Below are 16,720 nucleotides of genomic sequence, written 5' to 3' on the forward strand. Positions count from 1 at the left end.
ATATTCCTATAAACTGAAAGACCAGACACATCCTATTTTACTGCATTGCAGGAACAGAATCAAATTGTGTTTTGAGCCTAATGTTTAAATGTAGATCATATAACCAGAGACAGGTGACTAGACATTGTGAGGTTGTAATGACTTCATGATAGGTTACCTTATCATCACTTGATCTTTGTGTAACAACCGTTGCCCGATTTTCAGAGGACCCATCAGATGACTTCTGCATGTCTGTGAAGGAGGACCACACAGAGGCCCCCATGGCGGAACTTCCTTGTAAGGGTGTTATGGGATCCTCTGGATCAGAGGTGATGCTTCAGAGCATCATCAAGGGAAACCCTGGGCCCAGAGGTAAGATATGTCAGACCTAAGCTACAGTATTATTGTCTGGGACTTTAAAATTATCTTATGACCACTTTGCATCAACATCTTCATGATCTTCTCATTTAGGACTAATACAAGAACGAGTTAGAGTGGAGACACTCTGTAATTAAATCATATAACATGGTTTGAAATGAGCACCCACCAAATGAAAATCACCCATTTCGGGTAATGCTGTCAACTTACTACTAGCCAATTTAAAGAGTTATGATTCATATATTAAATATGAATCTATAATTAGAAAAAACATCTCTATGAAATAGACAACATCAGTGGTTTGTAAAACCCTTAGAGGAAAGATAATGTAAAAGCTCTGAAGATTCAGCAGAAATCTTCAATTTATAAGTCATGAAGTAAATACTATTTTGTGCAGCATCTGTACAGATCTGTCTAGCATTAGCATGATCATCACTAAGCAACAAATGACTCACATGCTGGTTGATTTGTGTCATATGAGAAGAATTTCACAATAAGGAAATATATACAGGCCTATATAGATAGTGCCATTCAAAGATTTAAAAACACCCATGGTAAAAGAGGGTTTTGGACAATATCTGCATAAATTCTTTATCTTTATCAAAACAATTCATGAAAACAATCTTGCATACCCTTATGAAAAACAAGTTTATTCAAGTGTGCTATTAGTATACTTCTTTTAAAAGTAAAAATAAGAAAGTATACAGTACTTACAGTCCACTTTTTCAATGTTCTTCTCAGAAATATACTTTATGTACTTCTCAGAAATATACTTAAAATTGCACTTAAGTATACTTGACTTATACTGATAGAATTATATTTGGCCTATAATTGTATGACTCTGATTAATGAGTCATACAGTCATAGGGAACCTCCACTTGAAGGGACGTGGTAAGCAGCTAAGGCCAAGATGACACCTTCAGTGTGGAGTGGGATAACCCAGTGGAGAGACGTTCCTGCAGGAAATCCAGCACTGTACCAACCGGGCAGTTAACTGGGTCCTGCTGGTGCTCTCCACACCCAGAGGTGAAACGTTTCCACCTCGCAGCAAATAACTTCCTCGTGGCGGGAACTCTGGATTGGAGGATGGTCTCAACGACCTCAGTCGAGAGACCAGAATGTATGAGCTGGGCCCCCTCAGAGCCCACAGCCTCCATAGTTCTGGGCGGGGGTGAAGGATGGACCCGCTCGTCTGAGAGAGTAGGTCTCTCCTGATCAGTACCAGGGGAGAGCCGTTGAGCGGAGACACTAGGTCCGCAAACCATACTCGAGCCGGCCAGAACGGGACAATTAGCAGAAGACTGAGCCCGTCCCGGCGAACCCTCTCCAGAACTCCCGGGAGCAGAGCTATCGGAGAAAATGCACAGACGTGACCTCGGCCACAGATGTCCCATCGCATCCAACCCCAGCGGGGCTGGAGGGCTGAGAGAGAAACACAGAGGACAGTGTGATGTTTCTCGGGAAGCAAATAGGTCTACCTCGGCACGACCGAAATGTTCCCATAGGAGCTCCACCACCTCGGGGTAAAGACTCCATTACCCGGGCCTCGGCCCCTGTCTTGACAGGATGTCTGCCCCCTGATTTAAATATCAGTCAGATATCACAGATTAAATATCACAGATAAATAGCTCTCAGAGAAAGAATTCTCCCCTGGGACCAAAGGAGAATCTGACCTGCCAGTTTGTAAAGTGGACGAGGACGCAGACCCCCCTGATGGTTGATATAAGAGATAGGGCTGCAACAACTAATCGATTAAATCAATTATAATCGATTATGAAAATCGTTGTCAACAAATGTCATTATCGATTAGTTGGTCTGATTACGTCACAGGGATTGTTTACATGCACTTCTTACATGCGCTTCTTACATGCGCTTCTTACATGCGCTTCATGAGGCACACACGCAGTCTCTCTCCCTCGCCGGTCTGTGCGCAACACGGACGGTTTGGAGCACATTATCTTCTGTCTCGCATGCGCACTCTTGATTCCGTGATTTTGAACTAATTTGCGGGCATCAGGAAACCGCTATCAATATGCAGCATACATGAAAATCATTCACCTTTCGGCAAATTCGCCGTTTTGAAACTAAAATAGGTGACCTGCGTTAATCGTGTATACTTTATGAAGCCATACTGTAGTATAATGTGAGATAGAAATGTATATTTAAGTCATTAAATTCAAGTTAACGTAAGCTTTTCCCTCCACTGCGGCTGTCAGTCATTCTCTATTCGGTGTTCAAACAGCGCGTCGCGTTACAACAGTTAACATGATGAAACTCTTTCCAAGATGATTCAATGTTATTATTATAATTGATCCGTAGATAAAGGTCTATGGTTTCGTAATATAATGACTATCTTGCTAGACTTTTATTGCTGTAACTTAATCACTTTCTACTGAGTGTCTGTCTGTTAGATCACAACACTAGAGTAGACTCGGCGCACTATAATTGTTCTTCACGTGCACAGTAGCCTAACTGAAATTTAAAACTGTTAAAAGAAAAGGCTTAATAAACTATTGCAAAGATACTGTATAATACACAGTCAATATTGCTTCCTCACTAAATAGCTGTGCATCTGATTTTTACGATGTTTTTCATGAATGTATAACAACAATACAAAGAGCAATGTGTAACGTTTTACCAGAGATAGTGCTACACTTATTGTCTCTTATTTTTTCCCCACTAAGGAATGTTTTTTTCACTAAATGTTCAGATTTTATAAAATTATTGTGCACTTGTGATTTTTCTAGGCTAAGTTTTTCGGAGTTATCCACTAATCTAGTTTACAATAGCATTTTTGTCATAGGTTATGGTCATATATATTTTTTTTATTTGTTGTTTTTCTATATAATGAAGTTGTCTGTATTAAGAAGATTGTTTAACACACAAAAGAGTGTGGTTTTTAGGGTTTTATTTAGTTATAATAAACAAAAAAATGGAATAAATTTTTTATCCGATTAATCGATTAATCGAAAAAATAATCGTCCGATTAATCGATTATCAAAATAATCGTTAGTTGCAGCCCTAATAAGAGACCACCGATGTGTTTTCTGTTCGGACAAGAACATGGTGGCCCCTTAGGTCTGGGAGGAAGTGTTTCAGAGCCTGAAACACTGCCAACATCTCTAGACAATTTATGTGCCATAGACGGTGATTGTCTTTCCACAGACCCCGAGCCGGGCAACAACTCATGATCGCTCCCCAACCCGTGAGAGAGGCATCCGTCGTTAGCATAACGCGACGACAAGGAGCTCCCAACACAGGGCCTTGGGACAGAAAACAAGGATCTTTCCACATAACCAGGGCACAATGACACTGCATCAGCAGCCCCAGTGACCAGGGCCGTGGGAAGTAGGGGTGCTGAGGGTGCTGCAGCACCCCCTGGCGACAGCTGTTTCACTACATTGAAATTTAATATGACGTGACTTTAAATAAATTTGTTTTTCAACATGTTTTTTAAGAACACCTTCTACCTTTATAAAACGACTCTAACGATTATTTCATTTCCATATGTTGTCGAAGAGTTGTATAGAAATTATAGGCTGCCTATCATAAGGCAAAAGTCGATCTCGCATAGAGTGAGTGGCATGACACTGGTTGAGGTCCAGCATGTCAAAATTGATTTGACACTCATTTTATGCATGTGAAAAAACTAAATACAGATGTCTTGATTAAAGCATTCTTTGGCATTAAGGGCTGTTCACAAAGAACGAGTTTTTCCATTACCCTCTGCTACTGTTCCAAATGCTTTTCACTGTGAACGCGCACGCAACTGTTGCGCTCGCGTCTCGCGAATGAAACCTCATTCTCAAAACGCGGCACTCAAGTTAAAATAAGTTCAACAAAAATGCACCTCGAGACCTTGCATTCCCCCAAATTCGCCTGTATGTGGTGTAATGGTAGTTAATGTAATGGTCAAGTCAAGTGGAAGAACATTAGACTAACGTGCAAAAGTTTCTGAGTTCTATTCACACTCGCATAGTTTTTTTTCCCCCCTCATAAAAACCGATTATGTTTATCAGTTGTTGTCAAGCAGGGACATGACAAAATGTTTGAATGCATTTTACTTTGTGGTTTCACTGGTACGAATAGAGATTTCTCCGCAACTGATCAAGCTCGTGTCCGTGTGAAGATGTTCCTTGTGGCAGCGCGAGCCACAAGAGAACACTATCAGCACAGCACTGAGTCAACGAGTAGCCTACTATGATCACTTGATTTTAAAAAATAACACATTTCAGCGTGCTATTTCTCCTCTTATTTAACAAATGAATGTTGTGCTAGACTAGTTAACCGGATTTGTTTTATTTATTTGTATTGGTACATCCACGCCGCGAGATGTTTAAAAGTGCTGGGGACAATATCGACTCTGGCAAAAAGTGGTGGAGAAATTCCCAAATAATAATTATTAATAATTATGATAGTAGTAAAAGGTGTTTCTGGTTTGTTTGTTTTTTTGTTTTTTTTTGCGTCAAAATATTTCTCAAACGGCAGTGCAAACCCCCTGATGACCCAATGCCCCTCCAGTAGATCTGCTCTGGCGCCGACTCTGTCAAGCCACGCCCATTAAGCCCCGCCCCCAGCACCCCCATGATAAAATATGTTCCCACGGCCATGCCAGTGACACACACTTTGAGAGGGATGAACTTATGAAAGGCAGCCTCCTGTTTTTTTCTTTTTCTGGAAACTCTCCGTGACAGAGTGAATAGAGTCACCGAAGAGGCCTGCAGGTGAAACAGGAGCATTTAAAAGAATGAGTCTTGTCTTTTTCTTTCATCGAGGTCTGACTCAACCATACTGAAAGTGCCTTTCTGTGGCCACCATGACTGCCATAGACCGGCCAATAGATTTAGCGGTCTCTCTGGTGGCCCGGAGAGTGAGATCAGCAGTTTGCCTGAGCTCAGTAATCATATCTGCCGAAATTTCTCCCCCCTCACACACATCTTTAAGCAGGTCGGCCTGATAAGCCTGCATAATGGCCATTGTATGCAAACAGATCAGTTGGCCATTCAATACTGAGCTTTTCAACAGCACGAGATAACACATCCATCAAACTTTCTTCATTTGCAGTATAATCTGACAAACTAGTTTCCTCTGATGCAAAACTTTCGACATCCAGCTCCTCAGAACTGGATAATCTCAATTCAACATCATCATGTGCCTCCACCCAGGCAGAAGTAACCGCCGCAGCGCGTGCTTCCAGAGCCAGGTGAGAGGCACTGGATCCCGCCGGAGAAAGCTGAGATAGGGTGGGGCCCGTCTCAACGTCGTGAGATCCATCTGCAAACCCCAAGACAAGCGCCGCCGCTCTGCCTCAACAGAAGCGGGACCTGAGCCTTGGGGAGCTCGCAGCATACCGCTCTCCTCGAAGAGCGATCGCCATGAGCGCAGAGTTCTCAGAGGAAAGCGCTCGCAATGCTCACAATCGACTCCCTCAAGAGCCGACTGGGCATGCTGCACTCCCAAACAAGCCACACATAGCTCGTGTGGATCCCCACCTGTAATGTATTGTGTACAGGGGGGAATACACTTCCTATAATGCTCGTTCATATTGTTTTTTTAATAGATAAATAAATATATATAGTGATGAACTCCTGACAGAACAGACAAACACAATCAAAAGATTTCAGACACACACAGAGAGCTTGCTGAAGTAACAGAAGCTGGCGGCTCGTGTATTCAGGGGATATTTATAGCTTCCTGGTCGATGACGTCACTCGCTGTGACACTCCATCTCTCCATTGACTGGGGGGCGTTCCCACTGCGATTACACGCAGCGGTAGTCCCTGAAGGGGAACTTTATAACAATGCAAAGGAAATTGAGGATTTGAAAAAAAATAAGTGATGGTGAGCTTAACTTTTAAAACAGGACATATACATTTGTTTAGAGAATTGTCAGGACAAGTTTACTTCTGCTTAAATGCTGTGACACCTTTCAACAAAGCAATGTTCCTGGAATTTTCCATGAAGCCACAGTGTCTGTTCCATGCTGAGGCCATTGCCTTTTCATCAGTGGAAACAAATTTATTGGATCAGGGACCACGTGGTAAATCTATTATCTCCCCAGCTGTGGTCAGTTATCTCACTCTGTGCCATCTGCTTTTGTTCACTGGCCAAAATCCTCTGCAGTTTTTCTCTTCTGTTGCCAACCATTACACTGTTATTACAACATTAATGGTAGGAAATAAAAACACAAGTGCAGTAATGAACTGTGAAAGTAAGAGTGGGTGGAATTAAATTACTAACATTAAGTAAAACAATGCATTTTATTGTGATGATGTTGATAGCAAAATAAATATAGTAATAATATCTGCATCAAGATTTTTCCCCCAATAATAGGACCAATTTTAAGACCAATTAATTATTTTTGAAAATTATCTGCATAATAAGTACAGTGAAAAGTTTAATCACATGATACACCTACAACTATGGTATACATAAAACTACATCTCTAATACTCTAGCTAATACTCACAAGGTGACAGAATGTCTGTTACTGTATCTGTTGATTTGTAGTTGAATAGACTACAATCACAAAATAAATTCACTACAATCACAAAATAAATTTAAGATGCAGTGAATTCACAAATTCACTGCATCTTAAAGGTAGGGTATGTGGTTTTCGGAGAGGCTAGCAAAAGCGAGCTAACTTTGAAAGCACAATATCCCACCCTCCCTTCAGAGCGTTTTAAAAACCACGCCTCCTCCAAAACACGAACTTCCTCATGTCTCAAAGCACATAACATTACAATAATAATGAACATAAACACCTTAAAAGAGCACTGACCTGTATCACCTGACTGCTGCAGATTCATTTCTCCATTGACAGTACTGCCATTGAAACGCATAAATCTGAGTTATAAATGCAGCATTAGCGCAATGTTTTGGTTCAGGAGGAACTGTAAAAGTTTTGGTTTGTGGTGCTCAGTAACTAACATCTGTCTAACTCTAGATAGCATCAAAGACACAGCTGACTTGTGACACTGTGAAAGAAAGCAGGGTTCGCGAAGGTGAGAAATATATACGTTGACAGGCAGGGAGGACATTGTTGTCCTTTTGGAATTAGAGCAATGATTACATGAACATTTTATGGTCCTACACCTTCCACAGACCATACATACATTACATTTAGACTACTTGATTTCTGTCAGGATCAGAAGAGACTTTCAACCAGCATAACAAAGAGAAAATTCTGGAACAAATCACATGCTTTTAATATTGTCAATAAATGTTGATATTTCTGCAAGTAATTCTAATTCAAGCTGAGGCTTGAACTTCAGATTGATCATGAATTGTAACTGTTCTTTTCTGCCTAGCAGCTACTGCTGAGTCATCTCTGACCATTGTCAGACCTATGCAGGATGTGAAAGTCAAGGCAGGAGAGATAGCCTTGTTTGAATGTTGCGTAACTGGGCCACAGGCTTTGGATGTTGATTGGCTAGCCAATGGGAAGTTGATACAGCCAGCACTATTTGATTGTAAGATGCAGTTTGATGGACATCGATGCCATCTTCTGTTTAAATCTGCACATGAAGACTACAGTGGAAGCTATACTTGCAAAGTCAGTTCAGCAAAAGGTAGGAATCATACCAACTGTGAATAGTGAGCATAGCTGTGTTACATCATATATGCAGACTGATCTCATGAAGTAGCGTGTGTATGCCACGCCAATTCGTATTTCCATTTTTGGCGTGCTATCAAGACGCATAATCGCCTTTCAGCGTGTTTATGAACGCCGTTGACTTAACGTTATATAAATATATGACTTACCTCAACCCCGTCCCTAAACCTAACCGTCACTGGGGTTAATGGCATTTATGACTGTTCCCTTACCATCCATAGGTAAAAAAAAGATATGACTTACCTCAACCCCATCCCTAAACTTAACCGTCACTGGGGTTAATGGCATTTATGACTGGAGATTTGACTGCGTGTACAGACACGCGGAATGACACGGACGTTAATGGCGTAGACATACACGCATACACGCGGATAGCTCAAAATGCGTAGAAATAACCCGCCACCTGACTCGAAAGTGGCGTATATGTTTACGCAAAAGTCATGATGTCATGTTGCATATATGCATCAGTAATAGGCTATATATAATATAATATAATTAATATTGTTTTCCAGTATTTGCTTGGATAACTTCTGATTGATATTAACAGTGCTTATTTTTCTTATGTGTATGGTACAGAAAATCTCTCTTGTACAGCTAATCTTCTGGTGATTCCATCTAAGGAGCCACTCTTTACACGGAAACTGGAGGTACTGGAGGCTACTGAGGGCTGGTCTGCACAATTTGATTGCAAAGTCAGTGGATTTCCCCCTCCTGAAGTGACCTGGACTCATTGTGGTAAAATAAAGAGTCAGCTCCAGAAGATTTTTTTTTTCTTTCTGAAATAACTGCTCTGGAACAAAAGCAACAAAAACATTTGTCAACACTGATTACAAATACATATTTTGTGTCCTAGAACAACCTGTGGTGGAGACTGATAATATTCGCATTCTCCGAGTAAATGGGCATCACTCTTTGCTCATCACTAATGTTAACAAGGAGAGTGAGGGATTTTACACAGTAATTGCTCGAAATGTTCATGGACAAGCGGAGAGCTCTGCTGAACTCCATGTGCAGGAACCTCGACCTGCCATATGTACTCACATGTAAGAAGATCAACTTTTCTTATCAATGAATAATTAACATTCTTTATTCTTTTTCTGTCTCATTTGTTCGTTCATTTTGCGCTCAGGTCCAGGTTAGAAAAGATGCCATCAATCCCTGAGGAGCCTGAGGTGTCTGAGGGAGAGTTGGAACTCAAGACAATGCCAGACTTCATAAAACCTCTCAGTGACCTGGAAGTAGTTGAAGGGAAAGAAGCAGTATTGAAGTGCAGGGTAACAGGCATGCCATACCCCAAAATCATTTGGTTCCACAATGGCAAGATGATAGAGAGCACAGATGAAGTAAAGATGATACAGTGTAAGTCCACAAAAAAAACTTGTCAAAAGCAGTTTAAAGGTCCCCCGACATGGGTTTTTTGTATTATTTTATAATGTTTCCTGGGTTGCCCTTATAATGTTAGTATGTTTTTTTAGATCAAAAATAGTCATAATTTAGAAATAAAAGGCATTTTTCCTAGCCTGATTTTAGCCTCTGCTTAGAACGGTCTGTTTGAAGGGGCGTGTCTGCTGTGGGATTCAATGTAACCGCCCACTGCTGCGATCAGTGGTGGAATGTAACGAAGTACAAATACTTCGTTACTTTACTTAAGTACATTTTTCACGTATCTTTACTTTACTTAAGTAGAATAAATAGTGCCTACTTTTTACTTTTACTTCGTTACATTTTGCAGCAATTATTATACTTTCTACTCCACTACATTTCTACAACTTCTGTTACATTTTCGTTACATTTCCTGATCAGTTTTTCCCCTGCCAAAACGTAATCTGACCGTCCGTTCGTTGCACGTTTGTCTCACCAGTGACGTTTGGTTGCCATAGATACAGTATACCAACCCGGTCACACTAAATGCGCCTCACACGCAGTGTGTTTATCATGCAACTCATACGCGAAAATTTGTTTTTACGTGCATAGGAAACACACCGTGTGTAATATATGTTTGGTTTGGTTAGGATTATGGCAAGCCAAGAGGTTCAGAATTACACCATAAATGAATCGCGTTTACTGCCAATAGTAAGGATAAGCATGATATTGTCTAATTGCAAGCTTGTTTCAGAAATGGTGAAATTTTTTCCATCATTATTGAACATCATTATACGAGAAGGCTATTAGGTTGAATGAGTTAGAATTAAATGTTTTATTAATCATTAGAAAATAGACATTAAGATAATAAATTGTTATGCAAGTACTTTTACTTTTAATACTTAAAGTACATTTAAAATAAAGTACTTTTTACTTTTTACTTAAGTATGGTTGTCATTGTGTTACTTCTACTTTTACTAAAGTAAATATTTATCTGGGTATTTGTACTTTTACTTAAGTACTGAGATTCAGTACTTCCTCCACCACTGGCTGCGATTGGCTGACATGCTTGCATATGAAATAGCTACATGTTACATGTGAAACTCTCTTGAAAACGTACTACAGCTATTATACATTTTTACTATTACAGATATCAAGATTACTGAATCGCATAGGCGTAATTTGCGGGTGGGAGGGGTGGGACATGTCCCCACCACTTTTAGCCAGGGTCGATATTGTCCCAACCACTTTTGAAACATCTCTCGCGGCACAGATGTAAATTATACTAATAAATAAACAATCTCTAGTTAACTAGCAAAGCATTCATTTAGTTCGTTTCTTTAAATAAGAGGCGATCTAGCACTGAAATGTGTTGCTTTTGAAAACGAGTGATCAAAGTGCTCGTTGCCGCTGCGATCAGTAGCGTGGATACAGTTCTCTTGTGGCTCGCGCTGTCACACACAGTCTTCACACGGACTCGCGCTTTAATCCGTTGTGGAGACTCTATATTCGATCCGGTGAAATCACAAAGTAAAATGCACACAAACATACAACTGATAAACATAATCGGTTTTAATCAGAGATAGAAGAAAAATGATATGAGTGCGGATTAGAACCCAGAACCTCTGTCACGCTTGGCAAAAGTTCTGCCACTGGACTAATGAAATGTTTGAGTGCCATTGTCAGATCTCTGTATTTCATCACGTGAAAATTCTAGCCACAAACACATATTACATCTGCCCGATACAAGCCCGAAACCCGTCCGCTCTCGTCGAGATAAAAAGCTGCACTTGAACACATTGGGAGAACGACAGGCGACTGTCAGCTAAATGTGCGTTCTGCACCTGCGTTTAATAAGCCAATGGTCTAGATATATTAGTCTATATTCGTCATTCAAAAAGGAAAACCGACGCTGCCGGCTGCAGATACACATAACGTAAACAAAGCAGCGCATGCTTACCGTATTGAATATCATCCTGCTAAACACTTTCTTTAAATAAGATTATTTTCATCCTACTCAAAGAAACGACGTGAAGTTGATAATAGTCTGGCTTGACTTACTGATGCATAAACAGTATCGAACGATTTTGAGAGAAATATTAACTTACCTGTCTTCTGCCCGTTTGGACCATACAAAACTTCTGGGAGTTGAGTCGGCTCATTTCCAGAGTAAATAAAATTAACCCATTGTTTCTTCAGAGGCTCGGATGAAGGAACTAAAAAATACTTTTGCGTTCATTTGTACATCCGAACACTGAGCAACTGCCATGCTTCGCTCGTTTGCAAGCCATGATATTTCTCGAGGAAAAACTCAAATCTCAAAGCTATTTCTCTAGGAAAAAATAAAATCGCGCCTGGGCGTGTTCGTACTTCCTGTTCCTAGCTCATTTTCTCATCGTCGGGGCAAATTCTCTGGGCGGGCAAAGCAGAGAAAGGGGAGTAACCTTTCTCCTATATGACGGGGGAGATTCCAGATCAGCGCGTCTGAGATGCAGACGGATGCAGAGAAGAGAAAAATAGCCAAAGCTCAGTTTACACCGATTAAAAATTCTAGACACGAGGGGACCAAATACAGTCTAGGGGAACTCATATTAATGTTAAAAAACCTCAGAAAATGAAAATTTCATGTCAGGGGACCTTTAAAGGATATTAGTGGCCATAGTTCTAACTGGGAGGTTCTTATTCGTTTACTACATTTATTGTCTCCCGAATACGTCATCTTTAATCATATCCTATCATGTACCTCTTCTAGACAGGGATGTTCACAGTCTGGTCATTAATTCTGTGTGTCATGGCCACAGTGGTGTGTATAAATGTATCATCTCCAATAAAGTGGGGAAGGCTGCCTGCTATGCTCATCTATATGTTGCAGGTAAGATGGAACTTCCTCTCATATATAATAGTATTGTAATATTCATGTGTTTGCCTCACTAACATTGTAGCTTCATGACAGTTAGCCTTCCCGAGCCTCCTGATGGTCCTCCACTAATTGGATGTGTGACTGGGAAAACTGTCTCATTGAGCTGGAAAGGACCAAAAAACCTGGATCCATCCATGGGTAAGTTTGTTTGTCTTTTCTTAAACTATGCTGGCATGATAGTTCCTGTTATGTTTGTTTAAAGTTAGTGTATCATGTTCTATAATCTGTGATAATTAATTGAGAACTAGGGTAGAGTATGATTATGAGCAACTGCTCACCCCAGCCATCTTTTCCTTGGTGGGTGCCGACACAAGACGGCCTTGGCAGACAGAATACAAATGGCTGAGGGCGGAAATATGCTAATACTGGACAGTCCATCAGTGGTCGTGGACAGAGCATGAGCAATGACATCATGTTGCTCAGAAAATCCAAACGGCTTGATTATTGAGAGTGTTTAGGCTTTTTGAGGATAAAAAAGAGGAAATAGATTTTTTCATTGTTGGGTGGTTGTGTCTACAGACTGCAAAGACACATTTGCATGCAAACTATGTAAAATAGAATTTTGCATCTGATGACCCCTTTAAGTTGCCAGACACTGACAGCATTTTTGCTTATTTCCATGATTTCGGGTAACAACGATGATTTCAGGTAACATCAACTCGTTGAACTATGGTGATAACGGAACTTGCGACCATAGTTGGCTAACGATGCTTTCGGGAAATGCACCCCTGTTTCATTGACAATAGGTCTTGCCAGCCAATCTTGAATTGATCCACACACTCCCAAATTAATCATTCTCCCTGTTTCTCGAGCTGTGGTTAGAAGCATAGTTTCTACATTGCATGGCATGTGGACTTATTAAATCCTTATCTTGAGCAAAATAAGCAAGCTGACATTCAGTACCATCCATAGGCGCCGATATAGGCGCTCGAAAATAACGAGCACCCACCCACGTGTGCCAGACTGCCAGTAATATTCATTTAAAATTAAACATTGCAGTTGGTGCTATTTGAAGCGTCTGATTCCGCAGATTCCCGCTTCATTACCCACTATACAGTGACGTGCGTGTGTACATGCGTTTGATAATTAGAATCAGATTTCAGAGTGAGACCATCTGTGTCTTTTATTTATAATATACAAATCATTTACATCCTTGAGTTTGTTACGAGATTTACAACACCGTTTTGAAGACTGCGCATGTGTGAACGTGCTCTAGCTACAATGTAAGAAGTCGATCATTGAATCTGGAAATAAAGCGAAATTGAGAAAAAATGAATACTCCTCAGATGCCATGTCTGTCATTTATATCAAGTCAAGTCATCTTCATTTATATAGTGCTTTTAACAATGTTGTAATGGAGTCACAGATGCTGAGGGATCCATTTGCAGCTTTTATTAGAATGGTCAACAGGCAGGGTAAAACAACAGCAAATAGATCAACGGAGAGAACACAGAGCAGAATGAGGTCACAGACAGAAGTCAGAGTAGAGAGTAATAGGCAAAGTCCAATAAGCAATCCAGGTCAAAGCAGACAGAGAACGATCAGAGCTCAGGTCGGGGTACACAGTCCTAATTCAGTAATCAAACAGAAACACACAGATAAATGCTTCGAATTGAAAGCCAGGGCATGGCAATACTTCACAGAGCAGTGGGGCGTGGAAGTGGCTTTTATGTGTGTGTGTGTGTGTGTGAATGAGGTGCAGGTGTGTGTGCAATCAGTGCAGTGCAGGTGTGTAGGGCAATCAGTCCCAGGTAAGAGGCATGATGGGATATTGAATTCATGACAGTTGCTGCGTCCCAATTCGCTTACTAATACTACGCCCAAAAGTATGTGCTCTTTTTGTGAAGAAAAAGTACATACTTTTGAGTGTGTAGCAAAACAGTAGGCAAGCTTTGGGACATACTAGCACGTCATCTTTAACGGACAGCTCTGTCGCGTGCTGTGTGCATCCTGTCACTGTAAACTGCCCTGTCAATCATCTTGTCACAGTTAAAATACTCCATTCTATGGAGCACGTTCATCTGCCAGTCGTAGGTATTTCATGAGGAGACTCTCCTTGTGTTTGAGTCCAGTGTGTGGGAACATTTTGGATTTCATGTTATGATATTTTAATATAACGCTACAGTGGCACTTTATGTTTAGATAAGAGCTTCAGTCAAATGTTTCCAAATCCTGCACTTTCATTTCAAGTAAAAAAAAGTACCCTCACTCTTAGGGAATAGAAGCATTGTTGATACTGTCTTTTGTGTTGAGGTTGAACTTATGTTTCACTTTATGTTTATGGCCTTTGCTATTGCTATAGCCTAATTATAAGCAATGAAGTTTCATGTATATTGACTTATTCATAAAAGACAGTGTTTTAAGAGTTAATCTTTTTTTCTTTTAAAAGAAAGAATTTTTGTAAGAGCTACAAAAGTTGCCAGTTGATAAATGCAAGTTAATTTCTTTGTGTAAATAAGATTTGTGTGATAAAAATGCACAAGTTCTTGTAGAAATAGTGATACACATTCTCCTTTTTTTGCCAAATAAACGAAAAGCATGTCAATGTCTTCTCTCTTGCTGTGTCAAAATCTCACCTAGCTTTCCTCTGAGATAGTCCCAAAATGTGCTTAAAGTCAAAGAGTTAAATTCAGTTTGTGCATGATTGCATAAATATAATTTTTGTAATACTGTATCCTAAAGTGTGGATAATTAAGCTATATATCACATGCTGAAGTACATTTCTGGAGTGTTAAAGATTAAAAGAAACAAATAACAAGAACCGTACAGAACCGAAAACCGTGACCCTAAAACCGTGATACAAACCGAATCGTCGGTTTTGTGAACCGTGCCACCCCTAATATATATATATATATATATTATAGTTCAGTGATTTCACTTAAATGGCAATGATAATTACCTATTAATTGTTGTTTAAATGAAATTACTGAACTTAAATATACAAGTTTGATAAAAATCATCATTAAAGAAGAAAATTTCAAATGGCATTTAGAGGCTTTTGCATCTGAACTCTTCATATATAAACGTGTGGTTACACACTATACAAACAAGGTTTAAATTTTATACACAGACATCCTACGACGACGACGACAACAACTTTAGATGCATTTGTTGTTGAATTGTCTGACATCGACTGAAAAGAATATTTGCTCAAAAATCATAAAATACACTTACTGCACTTACTGTTACTGGAGGTGTCGGTGGATCGCAAACAGTAGATGACGATCCACAGTTGAGGATTAACTTTTAAGCCACAACAACAGGATTAACCCACGACAGAACTCTTATGTTTCCAAGAGACATTACCGCTGTCGTTGAAACAATGGAGGATGGTGTACAGATCACCGAGGGCGGGGTCTCTTCCACATCCACACTGTCAATCAAACCCCTTGCTCAATTTTACGTCACAAAGCGCTGAATCTTAGAACAGCTCGTTCTGAGACAGTGGATATGATTTATTGAGAGAGTATAAAAAAATTGGGTGGATTTTTATCGTTTTAGGGTGGTTTTGCTCACACACTGCCAACACACATTTATGTTCAAACACCATGTAAAAGTGAATTTTCCATAATAGATGCCCTTTAAGTTCTCTCTACGCAAACTTTAAAACGCGAACCTGTGAGAGCGCTGATGGCATGCACATGCGCTAAGAGTTCATTCTAGGTATGCGCGTTTGAATATATGTGCGCAGGCATGTAGTCCTTCCCTAAAAATAAACAACCCTCAACAAACTACTTGGCTGGCCTTAAAATTTATAATAGAGAATGTTATCGCTTCGGCATAGCCACGTGAACCGTAATTATCCCGATAACAATTATCTGTACAGAGGTAAAGGGAAGGAGGCCTTCACAGGAGGGGACTAGATACTGGCCTGGATACTAGGCTGCAGTAAACCTCGGGATAAACAGAGACACTAATTTTAACATAGATGCCATTCTTCTTATGATTTAACGAGTACATCAGGATTTATGGGAAGTGTTCCAAGTTCCGGCTGACCTAATCTATATGGGAAATGCACCCCAGAGTAGGAGCAGTTTCCTCATCAGGTCAACATATGATGTTCTCCCATCACCACAGAACCTAAACCTCTAGGAGAGGATCCCTCATGTCTTTTGTGTTTGTCAACTACAACATTAAGGCACATTTTGACAGGGTGTAAGGTGGCTCTTAGCCAAGGATGGATTTCTTGGCGCCATGACCAGGTGCTGTGATGTTTGGCTTGAAAGACAAGTGTAACATGACCAATGAGTTGCCACCTATTCTATCAAAACATTACACACAAGAGAAAACATTCCTCTGCCCAGGAGAGCAACTAGGAAAAGGTGTAAAAATCCAATCCTTGCCCAGGACAACTGGAAGCTGCTAGAGACTGGAAAATGCTGGCAGATGTTGATCAATGGCTTTTCCAATTTTCCACTTGAGATTGCCACCATTAATCTCCGACCAGATATTGTCTTGTGGCACTTG

The 16,720-nt window shown here is 40.3% G+C and overlaps 1 protein-coding gene across 6 annotated transcripts in view; it reads left to right on the forward strand.

Annotated features, from left to right (window-relative positions):
- Window positions 1–16,720, forward strand: part of spega (striated muscle enriched protein kinase a) — an 81,247-nt gene that overhangs the window by 2,251 nt on the left and 62,276 nt on the right. For 2 of the 6 annotated variants that reach the window (XM_089133946.1, XM_089133949.1), the window contains exons 2-8: window positions 205–351; window positions 7,667–7,927; window positions 8,548–8,718; window positions 8,825–9,014; window positions 9,101–9,330; window positions 12,086–12,205; window positions 12,287–12,391. In XM_089133946.1, coding sequence (XP_088990072.1) covers window positions 205–351; window positions 7,667–7,927; window positions 8,548–8,718; window positions 8,825–9,014; window positions 9,101–9,330; window positions 12,086–12,205; window positions 12,287–12,391 — 1,224 coding nt within the window. Of the gene's footprint in view, window positions 1–204; window positions 352–7,666; window positions 7,928–8,547; window positions 8,719–8,824; window positions 9,015–9,100; window positions 9,331–12,085; window positions 12,206–12,286; window positions 12,392–16,720 lie in introns of those variants that run through there. The other 4 variants (XM_089133947.1, XM_089133948.1, XM_089133950.1 and 1 more) reach the window with 4 other exon arrangements.

This window comes from Pimephales promelas, chromosome 8 (genome assembly GCF_988280905.1).
Source record: "Pimephales promelas chromosome 8, fPimPro1.hap1.1, whole genome shotgun sequence".
Lineage (NCBI taxonomy): Eukaryota > Metazoa > Chordata > Actinopteri > Cypriniformes > Leuciscidae > Pimephales > Pimephales promelas.